Genomic DNA, 12,965 nt, shown 5'->3' with positions numbered 1-12,965 from the left:
AAGTGATTACTGCCTTCAGTGTTTTTGGCAATTTCCTGCAAGAAATGGGGAAACAATAGGTTTCCAGCATTTCTGTAGTTTACCTTGAGTGAATGTCTTTAACCAGATATTGGAGAAGCAATATTATGTTTAAAAGCACTGAGCATAGTGCAAAAAAAATTTGCTTTCTAATTAGATAAAGTTGAAATAGGTATTTAATGAACATACCTGTGTTTAATTCAGTTTTGACCACTGCTTCTCAAGACAGTGGAATGAAGATAAAAAAGACAAAGAGCATTATGGAAGTCAGAAAAAAATGTTGAGGCATGAGGTTAAATTGACAGGTATAAGTTTCTGTTCTTGCACAAAATGAAAAATTAAAGGGCCTCTGTGATTTATTCTTTTTCGACTGCTAAAAAATCAAGAATGAGATATTTATTATAATTAAAAGATGATGCTATTCTACCATAAAGTGATATGAAATTGCTAGCATGTATAATTTATAGAGGTTTGTGGTAGTTGAGGGAGAGAGTGGTTTTATGCAAAGATTTAGTATTAAATAAATTGCTGGAATAATAGGTGTAATATTATCAAGCAAAATGATAATTACAGTTATGTGTATGTCAAATTATCACCTGTGCACTACTTCTGAACTTGTTGACAGTGGAGTCCACCATTACAAATTTGTAATTCACATAGAGAATTATGATGGTGACAGAGCCTTCATTCCATCATCTTTCTTTACTCAAAACGCTGCCCAATAGAGTGCTCTGCTAAATTCTTTCCTTTAATTCCACTAGCTTGGTTACAGTACTGATGCATTAGGAGATGTGTGCTTAAGAGATCTGCAAGATATTTAGATGTTTACCTAACTGTCATTGACTCAGAATTGCTTGCCTAAGTACAAGTTTGGGAACTTGTGAAACTATTTCTTTGAGATAATGAAAAAAGAAGGGGAAAAAATACCCAGAGTGCTTTCAGACTGCTTATCAGAGTTGTACATGCCTTTTTTAATGCAAGCAATTTTTATCTGGCTGTTCAATAATGTTAAGTCTCTGGGATCTAGATATTGCCCACATCACATTAGTTTATATAGTAAAAAGGCAGATTAGGATTATTAAGTGAGATATTTATAGACAAATACAATGTAAAGATGTAAAAATACTTAGTGGTTTATATTGTTCCTTTTAAACAGAAAATCTCAAGGCTTTTCTATGCATTACATACAGAAGTAACTGCAGCTGGTTTAGAGCTGTAAGGGTGCATTCCTGAATTACTCCGGTAAAGGCTTGAGGGAAATGTTCATTCAAAATGTAAATGTATAAAGGAGGCTGCCTGCAGACAACCTGCAAATGTTAGCTTATGAAATTAATATACATTACATTTTTCCATTCTTCAGCATGAAGATATGTTATCTTCTAAGATACATTATAGCTCCCAAACCACATAAACTCTTCTTTGCCTTTATATTACCAGAATACAAATGGTCCAGAACATTATTACAATTATATACAGTGACACATTTCTTTAGATGGGTAGCTGAATGAAATGCATGTCACCTCTTGGTCTGTAGGCTGTAGCAGATCTGCTAACTGTGAGAAGTCACTGCCTATGGGTTGATTCACAGTGAGGTTCTCACTTTGCTGAGAATATGCCATGTGTGAATAACACTGCATTATCTTGCCATGTTGCATCTAAACTGTTGTAATTCCACTACGTCTTCTCCCACAAAATACAATGAAATGGAGAATGGTGATTGTTCCAGAAGGTTACATTATGTATTACGATGAACCCAATTTTTTCAGTGTTCTCTTTTTACCAAATGCACTAGATTCCCCTAATGGATTTGTATTGGGGGTTTTCTTGTTGGTTGGTTGGTTGGTTGGTTTTGGGATTTTTTGTGACTCTAGATGCATGTGTATGCACAATTTGTGTAGAAACCCAAATTGGGATGCACCTACTGTTAGGCTTTGCATCTTCAGAAATACAGAAATAGCTTTTTCCTTGTGAGTATATTAAGAGAGTCATGAGCTGTTTTCATGATTGTTATACTGCCTGACACACTGTTCCTACTATTAATATTGATGATTTCTAACTTACACTCAGAACACAGCCCTCACTCTTCCTACAACAGAATAATAATTTATTGATTTGATTTTGCTTGAAATATCATCCTGTTTTAAAGCAATTTTCCCCTGAGAGCTCCTGCACTGAAGGTGGCAATGGTGTGCAGATAAGGGGACACAGGCAAATCCCAGTGTTAACCTTCCAAACAATGGCTAAACTAGTGATTGCAAAAGTTCTACATCTGGCTGAAAAAATGCATGTCCAGGACTACAAGGTTGAGGAAAAACGTGGGACAGTGTTGGAGTGAAATTCAATAGAAAGCCTCATCTCATTCCTTATTCCACAGATCCAATCTCAATTCCATTGCTTTCACTTTTTGGGAACTGCTTCTTACTACTCGAGCCATGTGAGAAATATGTTACTGAATTTAGAAAGTAGTAAAGCTCTTCTGAGTACTGTAAAAGTGATGATGATTAATGCAAGAGTTGTAGTCAGCCCTTCAAATGCTCAGTATAGCTTCTTTCTGTTGAGAGTAGAAAAGAATTAGGCACAACTGAAAGCTATAGGAGAACTGGTCACAGTGAATGGTGTTTGTGCAGACTGTTCCTCCCTACTTCAACTGTTCTATAGCTGCATTAATCCCCACATTTAATAGGCTGCTGATACGATATGTTGCATTGCAAAACACTGAAAGGAACAGCTGCTGTTAGTGGAATACTTGATTCTAAGAAATGTGAAAGTTTTCAGTCCAAATGGGTGGTAAGACATTTCTTCTGAGATCAGCATTAATGTCTTTGGTGTGGATGGCCCCTGTCCTGCCCCACTGGCTGATGAGGCCACTGTCAGGCCTGTGGGAGGTAAGGTCAGAGTGCAGGATTGTTCTTCCATGTAACTGCATTCATTCTACTCTTCCTGCTGAGTAACAAGCAAATATGCAGGCTAGGCAGCAACACAGAAAACAATCTAAACTCTTACCCAAGATCTCTGTGTCTTCTAAGTGCAAAGCTTTGTAGGTTTATTTCTTATATCCGAAGGCTTTAAACAAAGGGATATTAGTGCAACAAGCATATACATAAAACTGTGAGAAGTTTGGCTCTGTTTTCCTTTCCTTTCTACTCAAGTAGTGCAATTTTGCACCTTGCATGTGAAGGTGTGGTTTAATATATTTCTTCCACTCATGTATTCCTCGTTCTGTATTCAAGCTAGCGAGTCTCTCCACCTATTTATCGTTACCCTTCTCATGTCAAAGTCATCTATTCTTTGATCTTTCATTTGTATTTCAAGTGTTGGGGTTTTCCTGTTTCTTTCTGACCTCCCCACTAACACGGTTGCCTATGCTCCTGATATTGATCATCTCTCATCTGCTGCCTCTCATTTTCCCCTTCTGGATATTTTGTGTGCTACTCTACCTCCGTGCCTGCTGCTGCGTTCCTTCACAAGGTGACGGTGCCGCTGCCCTGGCGCTGCATTGCCTTGGCAGGCGGGACTCTCACAAGGGCGTGGGCGCTCATGCCCAGTTCCTTCCCAAGGTGACGGTGCCGCTGCCCTGGCGCTGCATTGCCGTGGCAGGCGGGACTCTCACAGAGGGGTGGGCGCTCATGCCCAGCGGGGCTCACAGCCCGTGTCCCCTCCCCGGCCAGCCCCGGGGCCCTGGGACCCGTGGGTACCACACGGCCGGGTGGCACAGGGTGTCCCTGTCCAGGGTCCTGAAAGCAGCCTCGGTGGCTCCTGCCACCGGCCTCCGCCCTTCCTTTCGTGGCTCTGCTGCTGGTGTTGATGGCAAATAGACGGAGGTATCTTCGAAAGCTAACTCCCAAATTTCCTGTTTAATATGGGGGAAAGTTATCATCTGGCTAAGATAGAGTTTCATGTATCTATCAAGTAAGAAATCTTTGAAAAGTGACATGAGGGAAGAGTACTGCTTAAAATGAACTTGGTGGCTTGTTTTTATTAATCAGGCTTGCTATTTTTGTCAGATATCAGCCTTTGATCTTACGAGAATTCTTCAGGGACATCATGGAAAAACTGAGAGCCAGATTGTAACTCTCTTATGAGTATGATGCAGGAGTAATTGAACTGGAGTCAAATTAAACTAATGTGAAACAGATGTAAGTGGGCTCAGAGAGACTCAGTATTCTGCAGCTTTAGTTAATATTTTCTTACAAGGCAAAAAAAAAAAAAATCCACACTATACTAATAAACTAATAATGTGCATGTAATTTTTCAAATAGAACAAAAAAGTGAGGGAACTACTACACTATAGTCCCTGCTGGCCACAGAAAGGGATTGATATAAAAGGTGTCTGAGAGCAGGAGTCTGGCTAATGAGGAATGGCTACCAGAAAAGAGCCAAGAATGGTGAAGATGATTACAAACTGTGAACCAGATACCCCCTGTCCTCTTCTGGCACTTAGGTGACTGATGTGTTAGGATGTGAGAAGCAGGATCATGGTGTATTCTGTTTAGTGTCACTGGCCAAAGGAACTGCAGACAGGCTGTGGTACCATCCCAGCATAGTTTAATGCTGATGTGAAGTTTCCTCAGGCAGAGCCACTATTTTAATTGAAACCATTTCTGCCGATCAGTACATTTTCTGTTCTGATCATTAATCCATGAAATAAGGAAAACATGACACTTCATGTTGTAACTTAAAAAGTGATAAGAAACTCCATGCAATAAAAGACAACGTTTCCTTCCCTTGCATAGTTCTGATTCTTAGTTAACTCTCTGATTCCTAAAGACACTAAACCTTCTGAAAACTACTTGAACAAGAAGTTTTCAGGTTATCCTAAAGAGGAGGCTTTAAATGTTCTCCTTGACAGAAAGCTTCCTGGAGAATAAAGAAATTATAAAAGGATTCTACATTGGATCACGTCCAAATTAATACTACTGCAGGATGGGTCCATAGAATATAAAGAACAGGATGCAATTCACTTGAGTTGCTCTCTTGGTCTCAGTGTAAATAACAGCACTCCTGTGCCAATAAACTGAAAGAAGAATAATCTTCACCGTATTTCAAACAACTATATAGATAACCATAAACCGAATAGTTATATACACAAATGAGTACAATGTTAAGTCTAGAAAAAGACTGTCTAGGCTTCCATCTAGCCCTGCCTCATTTCTTCAGAGCATTTAAGAAATGGAACGAACAAGTTATACATGATTTCTGTCTACTATCAAGGATCAAGTTATTTTCCCATTCCTGCTCACTAGATTTAAGTAGGTATAAGAGGTATTTATTCATCTGTTTTTCTGTGGCTTTCTTTGAATTACACCATTTTCACTTCTAAATCACTCACCACATTAATGAACAGTAAAAGGGCACTTAGCATTTTATTCTTTTTTCAATGAGATGGCTTGTAATAGAAGGCCTTTTATCTTTTGTGTTGTGATTGTCACAGGCCCTGTCCTGTAAGGTGCTGATTTTCAACTAACTTCAGCTCTGAGGATTTTGAGTCTGAACAATAAACCCTGAATAAGAAGTAAGAATTTAGGAAGACTAGTCAAATCCTGAAAATTCTTGTCCAGGTACTAAAATAGGTTTATTTTTCTTGGTGATCTTTCATTTAAACTTTAAATACTACTGAATCCACTTAGCTTATAAAAGTTGACAGAGTAACAGCTTGAAACACTATAGCTTCAAGGCACGAGTTCTCCCTGTCATAAGAATATGACATCACTGAGGGGTGAAAGGCCTTTTATTTCCATAAGATAATAGTTACATTTCTATGCAGCAGCTGTGCTGTCAGTGAAAGATGCCAAATTTATCTCTGGAGTAACCCCATTGATTTTAAATGAGTTACTTTGGGAATAAATTGGCCCACTCAATAAAATTGCAGGTTTGAGGCATTGAAATAATTGAGCAAGTTTTCCACAATCATAACATGATTAAAAAAAAGTGCAAAACAATTACATGATGTCATGCATTTAGGTACCCGATAGACCACAACTGATTTGCCACAAGGTTTCTCAATCATAAAGCTAGAGCAAGTATGTAGAGCTTACAGATATTTTTTGGAAGTATGGGATAAAGAAGATACAAGAAACATAAATATGGTATTGTGTCATTGTTGTGTCATTATTATCTATTTAGTTTTACAGTAACTCAAACAATTGTGAGATGTCTCCATCATGTCATTTTCATGACAATTCCTCTTCTTTAGCCAGTAACAATCAGGATGCGTTTCTGGTAATACACCTGAAGAATTCACCTCCAGACTATAGACTTCTTGCATGTCTTAGCAGGAATTTAATGCTGTCAGCTTATCAGTGGACTGTTTCAGTTTGGCTGTCTTAGGTGAGTTCTCAGTGTACAGGTGTCTGTCTGCAGAATACACTTCATCAGTTAACTGCTGATAGTTATGGTGGAGGGACAGGGTAGTGCTTGGGTTTACACAGCTGAGTGATATTTGTCTTTATGTTAGGTTTTCCCTGGTAATATACAAAGAAGATGCCAGTAAGCCGGAAACTTCTGCATGCTAAGGAAAAGTTATTTACACACATACATATATTATACATGAGTGTGTATAAATACATGCATTGTTCTTTATTGATACATATTTGATAACTTGTCTTGTTGGGGGTTCAGAAAGCTTCTGAAACCTTTTAGGTTACTGTAACCATAATTCAAGTGATTACACAGCACAATTAGCAAAGCCTACCCTCCCTTTTGCTCCCACCCAGTTTGCAGAAGTAACGTCAACAGAAATCCCGAAGTGTGTTCAGAATGCATTGTGGTTTGCTTGCAAAGGAAATACCTTCTGCTACTGATGTCATCATTGCAATCATCTCAAATTCAATCTGACTGAGCAGGCTCATTATCATTCTCACCATGTCCTCCCTTAGAGCAGCCTCTCCCTCCTCCTCCTGTACAGCACAAAACAAGAGCCACAGGGGTGCTCAGATTAGGGGAAGGAGAGACTCCTAGCACCTCCCCCAAGAAAACTTGCTGCATTACTTCCATCTAGTTTCTTCAAACTACGTGCTGCTTTACAGGACCTTGCACCCCAACCCTAAATGAAAGCATGGATTCCCCAGTACTGATTTCCTTTATCCTGTTTGGTGTTGAACAAAGACTAGGAGAAAGCATGGATTTAGTTTCACAATGTGGATGTGAAAAGAGTGTGCCAGTCTTCACAGTAAGAGTTTCCTAAGGAGAGTCACACATTTTGGACTGCTTTGGGTTTGGTTTTTATTTTTCTTTGTCAGGGCAGATTTCTCCTTTTTGGTCTTACAAGGTTAGCTCAGAGCTAACCTCGAGCAACAGATAGAAAAGAAAAACAGAAAAAGGGCAGTTGAGAAAAAAATTACAGGGAAAAAAGCAGAGCACAAATTGTCACAGGCATCAGGTTTAGATCCCAACCACATTTCTTGAAAATTCAGAAGGTCTATGGACCTCTGGACTGATTCTGGTAGGGGTCTCTGAGCATGATGTATCAGAATCTGTGGATCTGTCCACTAAACCATCTCCTGCAGGTGATCCCCTTCACACAAAGAGTTGATTTCCACTGTGAAAGAAAATAGGCAGGACAGGGTTAACTTCACACAGTTTTCCTTCAGGCCCCCAGAGGGGCTGGGGTTTTGTTTTCCTGGCTAAGGGAGGGGAGCTAGGGCATGTATTGTAACTGCAAGTGGAGACCTTTCTGGTGTTACTAGCCTGTTTTGGGTTTGAGGGAAAGCCTGGAGAATGAGGAAGAGGAGGGAGAATGCAGATCTGGAAAGAAGCAAGTGCCTGGTAATTGCACAAGGGTCCTCCGTTTCCCCGAAGGCCCCTGACAGCTTAGGGCAGCTTCGAGGAACATCCAGCCTCCTGCCCCCTCCTGCAGCCTGGCCACATCTCCAAGCCCCGCTGTGCCAGGCACTGCCTAGACGCCAAGTGTCTGTCCCTGTCCACAGTGCGGGTCGGGGACAGAAAGAGTGCAGGGGTCCCTTGGCTTTCGGGGTACCGTGTCCTGGTCCCCAGAGGCTTCGGGCGATCCCCTGCCCTTCCCCTCCCCCTGCGCTGCAGAGCCTCTGGATGCTGCCGTACTCCTGCCATGTGCTGCCGCCGCCGCTACTGCTGCTCGTAGCTTATCCGAGCGTGTCTCCGGCTGCAAACTCCGCCAAACAGGGCTGCATTCCCCTCCCGGGAAGGATTCCTCGTGAGTACCAGCCGGAGCCTGCCCCCTCCCTAGGCACCCGCACTGCCTCTTACAAAGGGACTCGCGGGCTCTCCCCACCCCCTTTTTATGCCAGCGCAGAGAGGGGCTCCGTGAATTCCCTCCAAAGCTGTAGGGTGGCTCCCTCCTCCTCCTTCTCTTCTTCCTGCTCCGGCTCTCCTGGGCGAGCCACGCTGCTGCTGCATTGAGCCGGGGTGGTCCCGGCCTCGCCCCTGCCTCGCCCCAGCCGCGCTGCTGCGGCTCCCGCCCTATGGCTGACTTTTGCTACCCCTCTAGAGCCCGGGGCTGAACCGAGGTGCGCTCATTTTTGGGGGATGGCGGGGGCCAGGGAGCTTGAGCACGTGTGGGAGGTGTCTCTGGGGGCGTGCGGGGCTGGACGATTCCCCCATCCTTGCAAGCCTGCGTTGTCTCCAGCCCGGGTCCCCCTCGGGTGGGCGCAGCAGAGGGGCCGCGCTGCAGCGGGGACCCCGCCACCCTGACATCTGCAGGTGGACGGGGCGAAACAGCTGCGGGAGCCTCCCTAGGAGCCAGCAGCGCCCTGGACCCGCTGCCTACCTCAGTCTGCTCCGTTCCTGCTCCTCGAGATTCTCTCCTGTCCTCAGTCCATCCCTTATACCCCTCTCTGTGCTGGGGCGCTTGCAAACCCCTCCACTCCACTCCCCTGCCCGCCCCTCCCCACCTTCTTCGATTTATTTGTGTATTTCTTTCCTTGGCAACCACCAGTTTCCCTCTGTCAAACAGCGCAGGCTCCCTATAATTTGAAATTAATTTGTTTGACTGCAGCATCAGACAGGAAGGTTGGGAATTTATTTAATTCTTTTTACTCCGTTTGCAAAAAGGAAGCGATGAAATTTCCAATTGAGACTCCAAGAAAACAGGTGAACTGGGATCCTCAAGGTTGGTGATTCTCTATTACTATCATTACTCCTGTAATAACAATTATTATTATTCCTTGTGTCTATTGACTCGTAGCAGACTATGTGATTCCAAATGGGAGGAGGCATTGGATGTTTGTCTGCTTTCCATGAGCTCTGCTCAGTCTTTCTTGCTCAGTTCTATAGCAGTGCATTAGAAAATGCTGCTGAGATGTCGGGTTGGGTGGCTGCGTGGCTAAAACCTCTTCTAGATATAAGTTTTACAGTTTTATATTTGATATCTCTCTTGCCTCCCTTTCTCCCTTTTTCTTGAGTATTTTCAAGGCAAACTTGGCTGGCATGGCAGTGATCTCTGGCTCACAGCATTGTTTGTTTTATCAGTGGCTCCTTTGTTGTTTCTAGTGATCATTGTCTCTGCTAAATGGGTGGTACAGGAGTGGACACAGATGTGAGTGCTTGTTCAGGGCTCCTCGATGGCATGTGTTAGTTGGCAGGAGCAGAATGCTGCAGCAATATCACCTTTAGTGTGGACAGAGCTTTAGTCTGAATGGTATAAAATGACACATTAATAAGGGAGCCCAAAGGGACCTTTATACTCTTTACTGTGTCCTATTAACAACTGATCAGCCCAAGTGGACAGTTTGATTAACTACATTGGTACATTTGGACTCAGTCTTAGGAAATGTGTTTGTGTGATGGTGGAAAGAGATTTACGCCAGTGCAGTGGTTTTCAATAAGATGATCCAAGTAGTATTTAAAAATAAACCATAGTCAAATACTCTCCTTGCCTGACATGGGGAGGAGGTTCATCTGCATCCCACAGAAGTGACTGAAAAGACTCTTTTGGTAATTTGTACACTGGTGTGTCATATTTCTGTGCATTGGTACAGGAGCATAACAACTTGAAGCCATTGCTCAGGTTTGCAGCAGAACTGCTGGCAGCCAGTTGCTGTACAGCAATGCTTGCAGGAATTATGAAGTGATAACATGGGCTTTGAGTACTACTCTTTATTCCAGAGGTTTGGTTTTAGTGGCCAATTTGCCTGTCATCCTCCATGCCATCACATTTACAAAATGAAACATTAGAAACAGTTTCTCATGTTATAGAATGAATACAGCAGAACAATCTGCTGTACACACAATTCAGGTTTACTTTAAGCCTTAGTATTTCTTTAATTAGGTGAAGGCTGAAATCTACACATCAGCCTCCTCCGCCCTCATCTTTCTAATGAACACATGGGTAGTAGTGCTAACAGAGATTTTATTATTTAAATAACAATATATTCCTTATGCTAGCGTCTAAATTCTTTGTGGTGAAAACTTGGTCTACCCAGGTGCTTTTCTAAATGTGTGTTTGCTGCAGCTTAATTTAAATCCATTTTATGAATTGCAAAATGTCTTTTAATGAAAATATCTTTTTTCTTCTTTTCTCTGACAAGGCACATAGGAGGATGTATGATGGCATTCTGTGTACAGCTCTTTGCTTGGCACTCAGCTTTAAAGCATATGGATCCAACAGGTGGTTGGCCACAATTTACTGATGTGATAAAATCAGAGTACTGTAGCAGTTGAAAGACCCAAAACCCAGCAGGTTTCCTCTCCACCTGCTAAAAACTTCAGAATCCTACCAGTTATTTCCCCTCAGTGTATTGACTTTGTTAGGTAGAAAGAAAGGATGCTGATGTATTGCTAAGAAGGAAGCAAAAACAGTTCTCCAAGAGACTCAGAAAATAGATAAGATTTGGTGTAATAGAAAAAAGGCAATTTGGCAAGGAAAAGCTGTCAAAGTCCCAATCCTTTAACCAACAGAGGAACAGTGCAGTGACATTGTACTCACATAGTCCCACTGAAGAATTACGAGTGTAGAAGACAAAGTAGATCAGAATTCTGTTATTTTTGAAACAAAAATATATTTACGTAGATATAAATGTTACCAATGATCTATGTGAAATAACTAAAAGCTCTAAAATGAATTTGATTTACAATCACACTTATAGTCTGTTCTCTTCACATACAAGAACGATGTTATGGTTTGCATCCTGTGTGGTATCTCTGGAATTAAGAGCTGAAGTAGCTTTCCTCAGACACAACAATCAATGTGTAGAAAGTTGGGGGTGAAGGGATGCAAAGAGCCCTAAGTATTAGAGCACAGCTCATGTACTAATATCAGGCTCATTTCAGAGCTTATTTTATAACTGTGCCCTGTTCTGTTTGTCAGCCAGAGAACATGCAGTTTCCATACTTTTGTCTGGTAGGAATTGTGATAACTTGTGCTAACAGTATTTGGAATAGATCAACTGATGCTGCTGGCAAGCAAGATAGCAAGGACATAAGTGAGGGCTATGGCATCTCAAAGACTGTTTAGACCTGATTATTGCAGGCAATATTTTCTAGAAACTATACACATTTCTAAAGGTTGGGACTCTTTTTTTGGAGATGTGGCTGGCTTGGAATTGATGATATTGCTGGTTTGAACCCAGGTCAGAATGATAGTAATTGAAATGAATTAATGCTCAATGCCATAATGCTGACTAAACTATAAATATTTACATAGATAAATAGATTAGGTTTTGCTGGTGAATCTCTTCTGGCATAGAACTAGTATTCTCAGTTTGCATCAGCAAAGATCAATATACCATAGAAAGACTTTGTTGGCCACAAAGTCAATAAAGACTTGGAGAGTGGAGAGAAGGTGTTTAAAAGAATATAATTGACATAAAGGATGGTCTGATAGACAGGTGATGGGACACTGATCTCAGCCATTAAACTGGTCCAAGCAGGGCTTGGAGATGAAACTGTGACTTTATCATATTGTGTATTATCTTCATGTGTCTTGGGCATAAAGTATATCTCTGTGTTGCATGTAAATGCTGAGTGTGTTTTATATATAAATCAAATATTTCATAAATCTGGAAGTGTTAAGTCTGGATTCCTACAGTGAAGTCCTCATACTAAATCAGACAATCAAACTATATGAACCCCTTAACAAACAGATCAAACTAAATCACAAAAATCATTGGGACTTGGCCTTAACAATCCAATGTGAGATCTGCCCTAGAATTTGATATATATTGATTAAAACCCATGTAATTCATATTCAGTGAACGAATAGGTTAAGAAATTACTAAAAAAAACCCCAAGCAGGTACTTCAAGAATGTTTTAGGGAGCACTGGACATGTTGAATAGGAATAAATGTTATCACAGTACCTGGTCTTACATTTTAAAAAACAACCTTGCTATTTTGTGTTACTGGTGGAATCAGCATGTATGTACTCAATCAGAAAACATTTGGTCTGCCAATATCTTATTGTCACTTCTCACATTTGGTGCAAATCTCATCTATACTTTCCAGAATATAAGATTGGATTTTTAGCAGCATATGAAGACTTCAATTCTCATAATTGTTGTTCATATCTCTCCTTTCTTGCAATCCTCCTGCTGTTTGTTGCACCCACCTGTTTTCTGTGCTTGAATTAGCTCACGTCTTTGCACATGTATTTTTATATAGTACCTAAAACAAAGTGTGTCCCTCATCCTGTCTGAGACAGCTGGATGTTACAGAAATATTAATTTTTTTCCCCTGAAAATTATCTGCTTAAATTTGGTGTTTCTTTGTAGGAAAAAATATAGATGAGACAGCTTCAAATATGCTTAGAAATTATCCCCAAGTGTGACTGTCTTTTAGGGTGAGGATGAGATGTCTTTTTCAAGGGAAGGATGTCTTGTGATGCTCATAGCAGGGAGCAAATGGAATTCAGTCTTGTTTGTTCCTTTGTGCCTGCGCTTTCTGATGTCATTGTAGTGATATGGATTGTCAGAGCTTTTTGGATATCCAGCTCAATGTTTACCTCAACACTAAAGTTTTGGAACTCTGAAGTTTGCA

General features: G+C 41.2%; 1 protein-coding gene across 1 annotated transcript in view; it reads left to right on the top strand.

Moving 5' to 3' along the window:
* Positions 1-8,101: 8,101 nt before the first annotated feature.
* KCNK10 (potassium two pore domain channel subfamily K member 10) overlaps positions 8,102-12,965 on the top strand; it is a 51,010-nt gene continuing 46,146 nt past the window's right edge. Inside the window, exons 1-2 of the mRNA XM_054275683.1 lie at positions 8,102-8,188; positions 9,046-9,103. Coding sequence (XP_054131658.1) covers positions 9,052-9,103 — 52 coding nt within the window. The 5' untranslated portion in view covers positions 8,102-8,188; positions 9,046-9,051. The remainder of the gene's footprint in view (positions 8,189-9,045; positions 9,104-12,965) is intronic.

This window comes from Melozone crissalis, unplaced genomic scaffold (genome assembly GCF_028551555.1).
Source record: "Melozone crissalis strain CALT ecotype California unplaced genomic scaffold, PUWL_Pcris_2 ptg000018l_1, whole genome shotgun sequence".
NCBI lineage: Eukaryota > Metazoa > Chordata > Aves > Passeriformes > Passerellidae > Melozone > Melozone crissalis.
This window is presented reverse-complemented; position numbering and strand designations above follow the sequence as displayed.